This window comes from Panicum virgatum, chromosome 2K (genome assembly GCF_016808335.1).
Source record: "Panicum virgatum strain AP13 chromosome 2K, P.virgatum_v5, whole genome shotgun sequence".
Classification (NCBI taxonomy): Eukaryota; Viridiplantae; Streptophyta; class Magnoliopsida; order Poales; family Poaceae; genus Panicum; species Panicum virgatum.
In genome coordinates, this window is record NC_053137.1 from 40,657,854 (window position 1) to 40,674,144 (window position 16,291).

Here is a 16,291-nt window from a genome sequence, read left to right on the forward strand (position 1 = left end):
GCCCCTTATCCCCTTCCCTCTCCCCCCGCCCGAGCCATTCAGCTCACTTGTTTTCTTGCTGTTCTTGGCTCGGGATAGAGGAGTTCTTGCTCATTTCTTCACCACATTTGTGAAGATCTTTGATTCCCCGTCCATCCATCTGCTCTAAAGGTTTGGGGCTTGTTTTTCTCTTCTTCCTTGGCTTGTATAGCTCATTTCATACTTTAGAAATAGAGAAAATGTGTAGCTAGCTCATTTCTTGGACATTTAGCTAGCTAGATTGCATATGTAGGTGTAATTTTCTTTTAGATTTAGATGAGTATATGGATAGTAGAAATTTTTAGAATGGGTGTAGATACTTCATGTGATGAACTTGTATATATGACCATATTGTGGATAGTTGATTTTTTTATTCGTGAATGAATTAATGAAATGAGTATATTATAGAATTTTTTGTATTATGAATGGATTATTTTGACACTCTAGTGATGTATTTAATCAGGCTCACATTGAAACCATCTAGAAGCTAAAAAAATCTTTATTTAGAAACAAGTATACGTCGTTAATCTCCATCCAACGGTGATGGCACTACCTTTCAGGGATACACGATGCGCTATAAGGACGTCGCAAATCGGTTGGTCGCATCACCAGCACTTCCGATTGATAAGAAGACCGCATTTGACGCAGTCAGCATGCCGTTGTTGTACTGAGAGCATATGAACGAGCATGCTGCCTGTGCCAAGTGTTGTGCCTATTAATCGTAAATGTTGGTGCTACGACTAGCCGATTGGTGACATCCTTGTACCGCACCGTGTCCCCCCGAAAGGCAGTGTCATCACCGCAGGGTTGAGGTTACTGACATATACATTTTCAGAAATAAAGGTTTATTTTTCTTCTAGAGGGTTTCTGGATATTGAAAAGAGTGTACTCCTGGAACTGAAGGGTGTCAAAGTAATTAGAAGTTATAGAGATTTCTTTCAATTAATTAGAGATTTCTTGAGGATTAATGATACATTTCGTCTTTTTTATATAATTTCATTGTTATTTGCAAGAGTTATTAATCTGATCATTGTAATTGTAATAGTAAATAATTTTTGCTTTGTACAAAAACAACAACATAGCCTTTTTTCCCAAGCAAGTTGTGGTAGGCTAGAGATGAAACCCGAAAGAAATAAGTTCAAGGTTCAGGCACATTGATAGCTAGTCTCCAAGCGCTCCTATCCAAAGCTATCTCTTTAGAGATGTTCCAATCCTTAAGGTCTCTCTTAACCGACTCATCCCACGTAAGAAATAATTTTTGCTTTGTAATGGTAAGAATTTATAATTTTGTGGAAAATAAAGGTATTTTTCAGTAAAATATGGCTTCAGCAGCTGGAGGGAGTGGCGCCAGTGGGGGTGATCGTTGTCCTTCTGGAGAGAAGGGCACAACTCGAGTAGGTCGTCGGTCCAAAAAACCTAGTGCTTTTCATAGGGCAGCGCTCCGTTATTTGGAAAAAGAATATAGAGAATGCATGGCAAGGGGCGAGGAACCTCCGTTTGATCTTGAGGATTTATTGCGGCGTTACGGTTCGTCACCACCAAACTCGGAGGTTTCAGCTCCGCCATCTTATTCTGCGCCAGCAAGAAATCCGTTAGAACATTCTGCGTTCCAAAGCAAGGACGGTTGAAAACCTATGTGTTGTTGACCGAATTTTTAAATTTCATGTATAGTACTCCTTTGTTAAGTTTTGTAATGGATTAAGTACCCCTTTTAATTAATCAAGATGTATGATGGATATTGCATATCTTTTAATTATTCATGTTATGTTACATTTAGTTTAATTTAGGTTTGATATATTTTATTTATTCGATACGTGTAAAGAATTCAAATCGATTTATTTAAAATGCAGATGGACCGGCAATGGATGTACAATGCTGACCGACGTTCGAAAGAATTCATTGATGGCCTGCATTATTTTTTGTCTGTGGCTGAGGCAAACAAGCAGAATGGTTTTATGTGCTGCCCGTGTGTTCATTGCAACAATAACAAGGATTACTCATCTTCAAGAATCCTACACAGCCACATTTTCGCAAATGGTTTCATGAAAAAGTATGTTTGTTGGACGAAGCACGGAGAACAGGGGGTTACCATGGAAGACAATGAAGAAGAAGATTTTGACGACCACTTTCCCGGGAATGCTGGAATCGGTGCATTCGATGACGATATTCCCATGGAAGAGCCCGAAGTAGATGTAGCAGAAAATGATCCCAGCGACGATCTGGGGCAAGCATTGCACAATGTGCAGGCAGACTGTGAGAGTGAAACGGAGATGTTGAAGTTCCAGAAGTTGTTAGAGGACCACCATAAGTTGTTGTACCCAGATTGTCAAAATGGATTTAAGAAACTTGGCACCACCTTGGAGTTGCTACAATGGAAGGCGACAAATGGTGTATCTGACAAGGGATTTGGTGAATTACTCAAACTTGTTAAAAAAATGCTTCCTAAGGACAATGAATTGCCTGCCACAACGTATGAAGCCAAACAACTTGTTTGCCCTTTGGGACTGGAAGTGCAAAAGATACATGCATGCCCCAACGACTGCATCCTCTACCGAGGCGAGTACGAGAATTTGGATGCATGTCCCGTATGCAGTGCATTGCGTTACAAGATTAGAAAAGATGATCCTGGAGATGTCGAGGGGGAGCCTCCCCGGAAGAGAGTTTCTGCGAAGGTCATGTGGTATTTGCCTATAATACCACGTTTGAAGCGTCTGTTTAGAAATAAAGATAATGCTAAGTTGATGCGATGGCACAAAGAGGAACGCAAGAAAGACTCGATGTTGAGACACCCCGCTGATGGGTCGCAGTGGAGAAAAATAGATAGAACGTACCCTAAATTTGATTTGGATGCGAGAAACATAAGGTTTGGTTTGAGTACGGATGGCATGAATCCTTTTGGTGAGATGAGCAGTGGTCATAGCACTTGGCCTGTGACTCTTTGTCTGTACAATCTTCCACCATGGCTCTGCATGAAACGAAAGTTCATCATGATGCCAGTGCTTATCCCGGGTCCAAAGCAGCCCGGAAATGACATTGATGTGTACCTAAGACCATTGGTCGAAGAACTCTTATTGCTCTGGGGCGATGAAGGTGTACGGATGTGGGATGAATACAAACAGGAAAACTTCAACCTACGAGCATTGCTGTTCGTAACGATCAATGACTGGCCTGCTCTTAGTAACTTGTCAGGACATTCGAACAAGGGATACAAAGCATGCACACACTGTTTAGATGTATATGGTTGACTCACTGCAAGAAGGTTGTATACATGGGTCATCGTCGGTTTCTTCCCATCAGGCATGCGGTATGAAAGAAGGGCAAGCATTTCAAAGGCCAAGCGGACCACCGAACAAAACCGATGCACCGTAGTGGTAAAGACGTCTTCAACATGGTAAAAGATCTAGAAGTTGTTTTTGGAAAGGGATCTGGTAGCCAACTTGTTCCGAACGAAAACGGAATGGCGCCCATGTGGAAGAAGAAATCTATATTTTGGGAGCTACCATATTGGGAAGTCTTAGATGTTCGTCATGCAATTGATGTGATGCACCTCACGAAGAATTTTTGCGTCAACCTGATAGCATTCTTGGGAGTGTACGGAAAGACAAAAGATACAGTAGAAGCACGTCAAGAATTGCAACGTATGGAAGAACGAGATGCCTTACATCCACAACAGCGAGATAATGGACGACAATACTTAAGTCCTGCCAGCTATACTCTTAGCAAGGAAGAGAAAGAAACCATGTTTGACTGCTTGAGCAGTATAAAGGTTCCATCTGGATACTCATCCAATATAAAAGGAATCTTAAATTTGGCAGAGAAGAAATTTACAAATCTCAAGTCCCATGACTGCCATGTGCTTATGACCGAACTTCTTCCGGTTGTGCTGCGGGGGATTCTGCCTGATAACGTCCGGTTAACCATCGTGAAGATATGTGCCTTCCTCAACGCAGTTTCTCAGAAGATAATTGACCCGGAGAATTTGATAAAGCTGCAAAATGATGTGGTGCAATGTCTTGTTGGCTTTGAGCTGATATTTCCACCATCTTTCTTCAACATCATGACACATCTTCTAGTGCACCTTGTCAAAGAGATTGATATTCTCGGACCAGTATTTCTACACAATATGTTCCCATTCGAAAGGTTCATGGGGGTACTCAAGAAATGTGTTCGTAATAGAGCTCGTCCAGAAGGAAGCATCGCCAGTGCCTACGGAACTGAGGAGGTCATTGACTTTTGTGTTGACTTTATTGATGACCTTAAACCGATTGGAGTCCCTGAATCGCGATATGAGGGGAGACTAACTGGAAAGGGTACATTAGGAAAGAAATCTTATGTCTGCACAGATGATTTCTCATTCAAGAAAGCGCATTATACGGTTCTTCAACAATCATTCTTGGTTGACCCATATATCGAGGAACACAAGAAAATTCTGCCCTCCAATTTCCCGGAAAAGTCTAAGGCATGGATTACACGTGAGCACATGAACACTTTCTGCAGCTGGTTGCGGAAGCATCTAATGCATAACACGGATATAAGTGAACAACTGTTCTTATTGGCTAGGGGACCATCTTGGAATATCTTAACATACCAAGGGTACGAGATAAATGGAAACACATTTTATACGATAGCCCAAGATAAAAAGAGTACCAACCAAAATAGCGGTGTTCGTATGGATGCCACGGACAATAATGGAAAAAAAGACACATATTACGGCTACATTGAAGAGATATGGGAGCTGGATTACGGTCCCAATTTCAAGGTGCCTCTATTTCGTTGCCAATGGGTTAAGCTATCTGGAGGAGGGGTAACAAAAGATGAGTATGGGATGACAATAGTTGATCTCAACAATCTTGGGTATAGAGACGAGCCATTTGTCCTAGCCCAGGATGTCGCTCAGGTTTTCTACATTAAGGACATGTCCAGCAAGCCAAAGAAGGGGATCAACAAGCAAAAGGATGAGCCTAAGCGACACATAGTTCTATCAGGAAAGAGAAACATCGTTGGAGTGGAGGACAAGACAGAAACGGCAAAGAAGCAGAAACGGCCGCCGGCAAAGAAGGTAGCTGCACCGGCTAGGGAGCCTCCAAAGAAGAAGGAAAAGAAGAAGAAAACCAAGGAGGCTCCTATTAAACCCTGGGACATGAGCCTTGAAGAATGCGATCGGATAACTCAAGAAAGAGTTAAAGAGCACTTCAAGCCGAAGCCGAAGCCGGAGCCCGAGAAAGTCATAAATCCGATAGATTTGAAATTTTTTAAGGGAATGTGCGAAGCAAATAAGAGAAAATTCATTTCGAGAGACCCCCCCTTCAGACTACGAACGCACAATTATCAAAACTACTGAGAAAAAGAAGAGACAATCAAAGTCGTCGTCGTCCGACGTTCCACAGCTCGGAGCCCAAAAGAAACAATCAATAGAGCCTCTCGTAGTGGGACAGACGACGCAAGAACAAGACTTTGTTACATTTCTGAAAGAATCAAACCTGACGGCCGCTCAGATTGCAGGGGGAGAAGATATTCCAAAGGCCGATGTGGTCGTCAAATGGACGTTTGAGATCGGCAAAACTCTTGTACCCCCCGAAGTAGTGTCTGTGCTTCCAACGCAAATGTATAAGCTGCACCAGCACTACATGCGTGCGATGGCCGATTGCATCTTCATGCAGGGCGCAAAGATTAAAGATGATGACTTCTTACGGGGGGAGGCCATTATATGGATAAACTGGGAAGAAATTTACCAACTATTCCATCAGGAGGCCCTCGACATCTCTATGGTCGGCTTGTGGGTTCTGTAAGTATTTTTCTTGTGGGTTCTGTAAGTATTTTACTCTCCTTACGTATTGTTTTGCATGATCTCAACATACTGATCTCTTGATTTATTCGGTATCATGTAGAATGGAGATACATACTTGCAGAAGAAAGGGATACTCTCACCTCGGCTTCATCGACCCAATTACTTGTAATTGGAGGCTTCTACGGGACAATCCCGATGACATATTCCAAAACTTGTTCAAGTACATAAGCGTTCATCACAACAAGCAAATGATATTGTTTCCTTACAACTTTGCGTGAGTGATTCCTTCCGTCTAACTCTTTCTATTCTATAATCGAATTGTTTAAACCTTAACTACCAAGAACTGCCTCCGTATAATCTTGCAGTGAACACTTTGTCCTAATTGTCATAATTCCCGAGAAGAGCCTACTCGTGGTTATGGACTCATTGAGGAGACCTCCAGAACAATACGAAAATCTTCTTAACATGATGAAAAAGTAATTCTACCACTACTCCGTCCATGACCGATAATTTGAATCACTTTGTTACTTGACTATAATTGTTCTAATCATGCACAGGGTTTGGAAAGAATTCGCTAAAAATCATCCAGGCAAATTTGACAAGGAATTGAAGATCAAGACAGATTTTCCGGTACGCGCTTGGATGATTCGTTGCACGATTCATTAGTTTTATTATATATTCATGTAAATACCTGATAATTTCTTCTCTCTTAAAGTGTATGAGGCAGAAACCAGGCACTGTATTGTGTGCATACTATGTATGCGAGAACATCCATGGTCTGGTAGGTCCTCCAAAGGGCTGGACAGATTGGGAGGAGGAAGTAAGTAAAAAAACTTGTTAATATTTGAACTCGTATTTTAATTAGTCGAAATTAATTATCCCCTTTTTCCATAGGTCGGGGAGATGCGCGATAAACTCATACCGGAGGAAAAGATTATGGCGATTCAAGAACAATTCTCCGGATTTATTGTTGAGCAAGTCCTCGATCCAAAAGGCGAATTCTACTATGATGGAATATCTAATATTGACAATCACAGTAAATATGACAATATACGCGTATATATGTAATTAAGAACGAATATAACTATGTAAATATATATGTGTGTCTATGTATTAAATTTCTATTTATGAGTATGTATGTATGTATTAAATTTCCAAAAGGCGAATTCTACTATGTAATTAAGAACGAATATACCTATGCAAATATGATGGAGTATGTATGTATTATATATATAAGCACTCCAATAATATATATGTGTATATATATATTTATATAATATTGGTCCTAGACATTTTCATATGTAAAGGAATTCACATGTATAGATATGTGTATACATATATATATATAAGTGAATTAATTTATATATGAAAACTATCTAGAACAAATATTATATAAGTAACTATATATATATGTATATATTAGTGGAGATCATACACACTGAATTCCAATACATAAGTTTAATTGAAATGCAAAAGTATAATTGAAATAGAAAACGAATTGAGAAAAGAAAAACATGAAAAAAAAGACCTTTTGTCCCGGTTGGTAACACCAACCGGGACAAAAGGGTGCGCCAGCCACGTGGGTGCTGGCTGCACCTTTTGTCCCGGTTGGTGTTACCAACCGGGACAAAAGGTCCTCTTTTGTCCCGGTTGCCACACCCGGGACAAAAGGGCACCCCCTTTTGTCCCGGACAGGCGTTCCCGGTTGGGAAACCGGGACAACAGCGGTTTCCCAACCGGGACAAATCAACGTTTTTGTAGTAGTGCATGGTTATTAAAAATTCATACTTATGATTTGGCTATATGATTCCAGATTTTACTTGAATTGCGCTGCTAGAGATACAAAGCTAATATAGTTAGTTAGTTTCCATGAAAATATTCGAGCATACTCCTTTGGAATTGATGCTCTTGGGTGGAGCATTGCGAGTATGCATTGGCGTACCAGCACTTCTCTTGTTATTGATTTTAGGCTTAATTATGGCCCCCGACTATGATCTCAATGATGGTGGGGAGGACTAAGCTGTGTTGTTTGTTCTATCCTTAAGATGCATGTGGAGATGGAGATCTACTTTAAAATTCTTCTAATTTTTAAGAAAAAAAAAGGCAAACTACCTTAGTTCTTCTACGTGTTGTGAATTGTGATATTAATGACATATGAATATTTATGCCATGTTATATATCACTATATGTATGAAATTAAATATTATCTGAATTGTACATGAGCTGAAGCGTATCCATATATGGATACAGGAATCTAAAAGTCAAAATGCTGGAACCAAGATGAATTAAACATTCAAACTTGGAGATGCCGAAGGAGATATGATAGCAGCATTAGACTGAGTTCCCGTACGTCATGATGGACGTCCGTTTCATTATCTCTGACGACAATATCCTGTGTGCCAACAATGGAAAAGGGATGCTTTCGACTTCTCCAAATCAGTCTCCGGAGACCTCGAAGCTGAAGTGTGCTGAAAGAGCACGATTGGCTACAACTGATGTGCCCAGGATGTTATAAATTATATAATAATATTGTTCTTTTTCCTGTTTTGTGGATACGGGGAGCTGTGTTGTTTTGGCTTCTGCTGCTTTGCATCCTGTAAACTTTAGGAAAGATTAATAATCATTAAAATGAAAGAATGTTTAGAAATTGGAAGCTAGCTTATTTTTAGGCAAGTAGTATGTTAATAATGTCTAGATTTAGACAACTGGTATATATGTTAACTTATTTTTTTATAGGTGGCAACTGGCTCGGGTTAAGATTTAAGAACAACAATACAATTGGCTTAGCTTTGTTTTGATTCTATTAATAACCTAGACATTCACATAATTAAGTTTAGAATAAATTAGAGTATGCAGCTTCATGTCATGAATATATAGACACACACACACATGCTAATACATGTGTTTGTGAGCTCCGCAGTCCAAAGTCCCAACACAATGGGCATGTTTACTGTCTTCTTTCCTCACCAAGTACTGATCTTTATGAAGTCTTTTTGGCTCTGCTACCTGCTGCTTTCTACCCAATACCTACTTCAAACTAGCTCTCTTTCCTTCAACTTCGACTTCTCCCAACCTGGCCACATACAAAACATAAATTTCCTGGGCGACGCCTCCTTCAATACCAGCAACCCGTTGATTGAGCTGACGAAGAGTAACAGGAGCGCTGGCCTAGACAACAGCATAGGCCGGGCGTCCTATGCACAACCGGTGACCATCTGGAACGACGTCACTGGTGAGGTCGCAACTTTCACCACTACCTTCTCCTTCCGTATCGAGACTAAGAACATAAACAACGGCAACAATGGCGACGGGATGGCTTTCTTCCTGGGGCACTACCCGTCGAGCATCCCTAGCGCAAGCGCTGGCGCCAACCTGGCCCTGTTCAGCACGGGCGCAACCAGCACGGGCGCTACGGGGGATAATCGGGTGGTGGCGGTGGAATTCGACACGTACATGAACGCGGAGTACATGGACAACAGCAACAATCACATCGGCATCGACGTCAACTCCCTCATCTCCAAGAACTCGACGGACACCAACGTGCCAGGCAAGAACCTTACCTCCGGCCTCTTGATGACCTGCCGGATCGCTTACGACAGCAGCAAGGAGCTTCTTGCTGCTGATCTTCAGATTGGCGATACGAGCTACCACGTGGAAGCAAGTGCCGATCTGAGGCAACTCTTGCCAAGCCAGGTGGCCATTGGCTTCTCGGGGGCTACTGGCATAGCTCAAGAGCTTCACCGGGTACTGTCCTGGTCATTTAACTCAACACTCGTTAGGTCCCCTACACCTGCACCTGAAAATGGTCATGGTAGTCGAAATTTCATGTCCAAGGTTCCGTGGAGGATAGTAGGGCCAATAATCGGAGTACTAACTGTGGTAGCTGCTTTGTTCGTATGTCTACGGAAGCCATGGACAAGAAAGAAGCCAGCTTCAAGTCAGGAACGAGATGAGAGACAAGAACCAATCTTGAAAGACTCACCTGCCAACGTCCCGAGACCTTTCAGCTACCGTGAGCTGGCCAAGGCGACAAACAATTTTGCAGCGCAAAGTAAGCTCGGGGAAGGGGGCTATGCCGTCGTTTACAAGGGCCAACTGAAGAATCCAAACCGACTCGTGGCCATAAAAAACTTCAAACTCGTAAGGCAATCAGCTACTGAAAGGAGGAAGGCGTTCGAGGATGAAATCAAGGTTATTATTAAAGTCAGGCAAAGGCACCTGGTTGAGTTAGTAGGCTGGTGCATTGATGAAGAAAAGGATATCGTCTCACTTGTTTACGAGCTTGTGTCAGAAGGTAGCCTCCATGAACATTTGCACAAGGGAAGGAGTTGGTTGTCATGGCCCAGCAGGTATGTAAGAGTAGTTTTGTTATAATTATTATTCATCAGAAAAATCCCCACCCTTCTATTTCTACTACTTCATATCCCCATCTTGTTTTTTACCACCAGTGCTTTTTTATTGTTGCATAGGCATCAGATTATCCTCGATCTAGGGTGTGCCCTGCGGTATCTTCATGGAGAGTGCACGGAGTGCATCTTACATGGTGACATATCAGCATCTAACATACTGCTCGATGAAAAGCATGGAACGAAATTGGCCGACTTCGGGTTGGCAAGGTTGATGGACCATGCCATGGAGCTGAAAACGACCTGCAATTTGGCTGGAACGCCAGGCTACATCGACCCGGATTTTGTGAACATCGGGAAGCGGAGCAGGGAGTCGGATGTCTACGGCTTCGGCATTGTTCTTCTGGAGACAGTCACTGGCCGAAGCCCTGCTGCTGCTGCTGCTGCTGCTGCCGGAGACCTTGTGTCCCCCTTGCTAAAGTGGGCATGGGGCATTCAGCGCAGCAGTACGATCCTTGATGCAGCGGATCCAAGGCTCAGAGACGAGTGCACGAGTGATCAGCAAGACCAGATGGAGCGTGTGCTGCAGGTCGCGCTCTGGTGCGCGCACACCGAACCGACACAGCGGCCGTCCATCAATGAGGCCATGAGGGCCTTGGAGTCGAGGGATGTGGCGATCCCTCGTTTACCACCGCCAGGGTTTGTGGCTCGTCCATCAAATCTTGTACTTGATGACATGTCATGTGAGACCTCAGATAGTGTTATCTCCCCCGCTAGCAGCCGTGCCTAGCCACAGCTAGCACGCCCATCTAGCTTATAAAGTTGTTTAAAAAAATTACTCTACTAGAAATAGTAACATATCAGGTGCAAACCAACCCCTTTATGCAAACTGTACAAACTTCTATCAGAGCCACCAAATCAACATCCAATGGGATGCGCAGGGGGAGTGGAAGGAGGAATTTGCAAAAGTATGATTACAGGCGAGCAGATAATTGTAAAATTATCTAATCACCCATGCCCCTTGGATATTGATCCGGTGGCTCATGTTGAAGTTTGCACGGTTTGCATGAAAGGTTGTTTTGCATCTGATATATTCCCACTAGAAACAGGGCGCTATTTTACTCTTCTAGCACAACTTAATTTGTCCTTGTAGTAAGCAATGGATATGCCATTTTCACACTACTACAAAAAATAATTTACCGCGATCTTTTTTTTAAACACCTCCAAGGCGGTCAGAAATTTCAACCGCCTCGATTAATAATATATATTAACTGAGATGGTCATTTTTTATTAATCGAGGCGGTTAAGAAAACTACCTCGCAAAATCGATTAACCGAGGCAGTGAATCTTAAAATGCCTATCTCGGTTAATATAGATTAACTGAGGCAGTTGATTTAAATCAAACACCTCGGTTAATTGATTAATCGAGGCGGGCACACTATAAGGCCCACCTCAGAAATTCTGAGGCTCAGAAACCATCACTCTTCTCTCTTCTATATCCCCACGCAGACTCTCTTTTCTCTCTCTTTTATCCTGCACGCAGCATGGGGGGCGGCGAGAGGCGGCAGCATCCCGGCGCCCGAGCAGCGGTAGCCCAGGGTGGCCCAGTGCGAGAACGGCTACGGCAGCCCTGTGCTCGCTGCGGCGACAGCCCTTATGACGTGCGGCGGCCCTCGCGGCATGCGTGCGGGAGCCAGCGGAGGCGGCCCGGTGGGAGAGCGGCGGGGGCGGCCCAGTGGGAAAGCAGTAGGGGCGGCGGCGGCGGCCCTGTGCTCCCTACGGCAGCGGCCCTCATGGCGTGCGGTAGTGATGGGCGTGGGCATGGAGGCGGCCGCATGAGAGCAGGGGCAGCCGCAGGAGGCCAGTGAGAGGGAAGCCCGGCCTCGCCCCATGGCACGGGCGCAGTGGACCTTCAGCACGGAGGCCGGCCTCGACTCTCCTCCCCCACGGTGTTCTCCACTATCTCCACCACCTCCAGCACCAAATCCATCCATGGGCTCGCGGATCTGGCCACTCGGCTCACAGATCTAGTGGATTTGGCCACAGGATCACGGATCAAGCGAGCTTGATGGAAGGATGTGCCCCGGTAGAGGCCACCCGCGGATAGGCTCGGCGGGCCTGTTCACGGGCTTTCTATTTTTTTTATTTTTTCTATTCGATTAACCGAGGTGGGCGGGCAACCGTCTCGGAAAATAGATCATTTACCATGGCCTTGGTTTCGAGGCGGTTGCAAAAAATGCCTTGATTAATATCTTTTGCCCTTCTCGGTTAATAGCTATTGTAGTAGTGTCAAAACGTGGGTGATGACATCACCTATCCCTACAAATTTTGAACACAGCAAGCAGGACGCATCCACCCCATCTCCTCCTTATCATATCTCCTCCATCTCCGGTCCTCCATCCGATCCTTATCCTCAACTCTCTCTCTCTCTCTCTCTCTCTCTCTCTCTCTCTCAACCTCTCTGTCACTCTCCATGGGCCGGGCCTTCGTATAGGGCCTCAAGCACCGGCCTAAGCCTACCGTCACTGAGGCAACCGGCTCATCGATCTCTCATCGCTCACCACCGGTGCCAGAAACGCGACTGCCGTGAATGCACTAGCCGCCAAGGTGGACGCGGTGAGCCAGGAGTGGGGCTTTCTTCGTTGTGGTGAGCCACGGTGTGCCGGCGGAATCTATGGTGCACGCAATGAAGACACAACACACACGTTCTTCGCGCTCCCGGCCGAGCAAAAGTTCTTCGTGTGGAGGAGTGAGGCGGAGCTGCTCGGGTACTAAAAATCGGAGCACACCAAGAATGTTAGGGGCTGGAAGGAGGTGTATGACCTCGTCCCGTGGGAGCCGACGATGGCATCACCGTGGTTAGTGGACCACCAACGATGCAATGATCCCCCGAAAGATGTGCTCTTCTCGTTGGCCACCACCTCGCCGACATCGAAGGCGACAACCTTCCTCACCTACTAGGTTGTCTCCTCCGATCCCAACACCTCAAGGACTCCAGCCACACCGTCGCCTCCATTGCCATCAACGTCTCTAGCATCTGCCTCCTCACCCACAACAGCAGGGACACTGTCCGCCATCTACATGTGCACCTCTTACTCTCACACCCGGCTCGAAGGGCGACTCGCACATCCTCAAGGTCGACCCTTCCGTCCGCCTGCGCGTGCTCACCACCGGTGTGGGAAGGCCAAGATGCACCACAGCCACCAATGTGGGGAGGCGGAGCCTGCGGTGGTTCCTTGGAGGCCGAGCATGCGAAGGGTTGTGGCTCCTCTTTTCTTGGTTTTTAAATTTATTTTCCGGGACAAGTGAGGGGGTCAACCGTCCTTGAAAATGCATTTGTAGGGATGGCCGCGTTATCCGCCTCTGCAAATAACATTTCTAGCTATGAGAAGTAGAAGCGGGTACCACACCCGCCCTTGAAAATAGCTTTTCAACCGTCCCTGACAACCCTTTTCGTAGGAGTGGCTGGAGCAGGTTGCTGACTTGCGAACCAATCAACTGCTCACCGAGACCATGCTGCATAGATGCGTGCAGCCAATCAGAGAGAAGTTGTATGCTCACAGCATAGCTCGCTACTGCGATGCAGGCTCAAACCATCCGTTTAACCAATCAGCCCCTATATATCACTTGCATGATAATTCTGCGAGCATCACCTGGATGGTATCGCATAGACCAACATGATGATTTCAGCCCATGCAAGCCGGCTTGCCCATTAGTAGCGGGCTGATTGTTGTTCGCTACTGCGAGTGCTGCTCTTACATGACAACAATAAAGAATGAGTTGTGCTTTCTTTTTTTCTCTCTATTTTATTTCTTTTTCTTCTCTTTTATTTTACTTTATTTCTATTTATTTTATTTCTAATATCTTCTTCTTTTATTCATATTCCATTTTTAGGTATTATTGTCTCCTTTTCTTTTCATTTTATTCCTGTTTTTCCCCTTAATATTTCCCTTCTTTTATCAATTTTCCTTTTTATTTTGGTGATGATACCCTTAGTTTTATCTTTGTATAATTTTTTAATAGTTGATGAAGTAAATAGCTTTATTTATTTTTAAGCTAACTAGTTCATGGTGTGGACATAATTTATTGGTGATGTGGATGTGTTGTTCGTTGTATTGAAAATTTTGTTCGTATGTGGAGCCATTTGTATATTAACACTTTTGTGATATTAAATTATTTATTTTCATTGTAGGTTAAATTGTTCGCTAATAAGAATAATTTGGTCGTGATTTATTCATATTTATTATCTGTGTAGAAAAATTTATTTGCATGGGAACTATTATCTTCACTTCGAAGACTAATTTGTTCGCAATGTTAAATTTTTTCATTTTTTATACAATCATTTCATTGAAGTAAAATTATTGTCAATTGTGATGTAAATAATATTTTAGGTTTTCCTATATTTTTAATGTTTCTTATTTTAATGGAACTTGATATTATTATATGTTTATTCGAATATTGCATAAATATACGACATAATATTTTTTTTGCTGGCAGATGCTACTTTAATTACATAAATATCATTTTCATGTGTTCATGTAAAACGTTAGATGAGAACTATTATTCCTATTGGACCATTGATACTCACAAGCTCCTTAGTTTTTTTTTTTTTTAGAATTCCTCACAAGCTCCTTAGTTCACGGCCTCCTCGCGTGCTCTTGCTCCCTCTCTACTTCAACTGTGCTGGGCTGCTTTCAGGTGACAGACCGGAGACACGTCGCTTCCCGCCCACCACTAGGGCCTATGCACTAGTCCATTACGGTACAACGACGGCGTTGATGCTAAAACATTTGTCCAATGCAACTTGATTTACAAACTTCCGCAAGTGCTTCAGTACTTCAGTAGAGCAGCATACCAATGTCATTGTCCTCTAGAACGTTAGAATAATCGAAACTATATGGTGTATTTTCATAATATTATTCTTAAAAACACTATGGAACTAGATTTAGATGTAAAAAAATCCAGCCAGGACCCGACAAAAAGCCCACCGGACCGTGTCGTACGCAAAAACCAGATGCCTCATTTCCTTCACTTCACGGTCGCGAAATGAGAGATGGTTTTTGTAGTTTTTTATAAACTCTTATTATTATGTACTGACGCTTCACTGTTGGTTGATGCCATCACGTGAGGAGAGTACAGCCCGGTGGGAACTCAGCGGCACCTATAGTACGGCCATGGTTCCAACTCCCATCGCATGTTGCTCCAAACCGTACTGTCGCAGAGCTTGTTTTTCTTTTCGAGGCGTATACGTAGGCCAAACTATCAAAGGAGTACAGCATTTTGTCTGCTTTGCTTCGTCTTTTTTTCATGTACCGAAGGATTTTAGAAATTTTTATGCCCAAGACATTGGTCAACAAGGGGGGCGAGAAAAGATGACTGCAGATCAGAGCTAAATTTGGGAAACCAGAATTAGCAATTCAGGCCTTTTTTAGATGCACCGTATAAAGTTTTTAAAATAAAATTTTTACACATTTAAAGTATTAAATATAGACTAATTACAGAACTCATCTATAAACTACATGATGAATTTATTAAGTCTAATTAATTCATCATTGCACATGTTTATTATAACTTTACTGTAACAATTTATTGTCTAATTATGACCTAATTAGACCTATTAGATTCGTCTTGTAATTTACAATCAAACAATACAATTAGTTTTTTTATTTTGTTTAGATTTAATACTTATGCATGCGCCACGAGATAGTACATCACTAGCGGAGCTGAGTCACCTGGGAATTCGCTAGTACAGCACTGCCTCGTTGAGGGCCGCAGATAGGATGCCCTCTGCCTACTACTCCAAGGGCACGAGGAAAAAGACGAAAGATTCTCGCTAAGAATAAGAGGGAGGGAGCAAGTGGACGTGATCGCTCCAAGATTGGTTCTCAAGCTCCGGCGAGAAGATATTTTGGGCATCCGGGCGCATCAGAATAATGTAAGGAATGGATGCCTCTTCGCAGCCTCAAACTTCATTAGCAGAGGCGTCGACAAACGACAGTGCGTATGCTCTTGGTCTTGGCAGCTGCACATATCGACCCGATGGTTCCTGGCTTCAACTTGCTTGCTGCTGGTGGTCCATGGTATAGAGGCAAAACAAAGGTAGAGACCTGTTCACACTAATAGTATTCTAATGGCTTAT

General features: G+C 43.5%; 1 protein-coding gene across 1 annotated transcript; it reads left to right on the forward strand.

Moving 5' to 3' along the window:
• Positions 1 to 8,766: 8,766 nt before the first annotated feature.
• Positions 8,767 to 10,970, forward strand: LOC120676539 (L-type lectin-domain containing receptor kinase IX.1-like). Its single transcript, XM_039957870.1, has 2 exons — positions 8,767 to 10,155; positions 10,276 to 10,970. Exons 1-2 carry the CDS (start codon positions 8,789 to 8,791, stop codon positions 10,940 to 10,942), a joined length of 2,034 nt encoding a protein of 677 aa, XP_039813804.1. The 5' UTR covers positions 8,767 to 8,788; the 3' UTR covers positions 10,943 to 10,970.
• The last annotated feature ends 5,321 nt before the right edge of the window (positions 10,971 to 16,291 follow it).

What these genes read in the sequence shown, in the direction of transcription:
- LOC120676539 (XM_039957870.1), top strand. Translation starts at nt 8,789, where the DNA reads ATGAAGTCTTTTTGGCTCTGCTACCTGCTGCTTTCTACCCAATACCTA. An exon ending in TGGTTGTCATGGCCCAGCAG is followed by an intron (nt 10,156 to 10,275) that starts GTATGTAAGAGT and finishes ATTGTTGCATAG; the next exon opens with GCATCAGATTATCCTCGATC.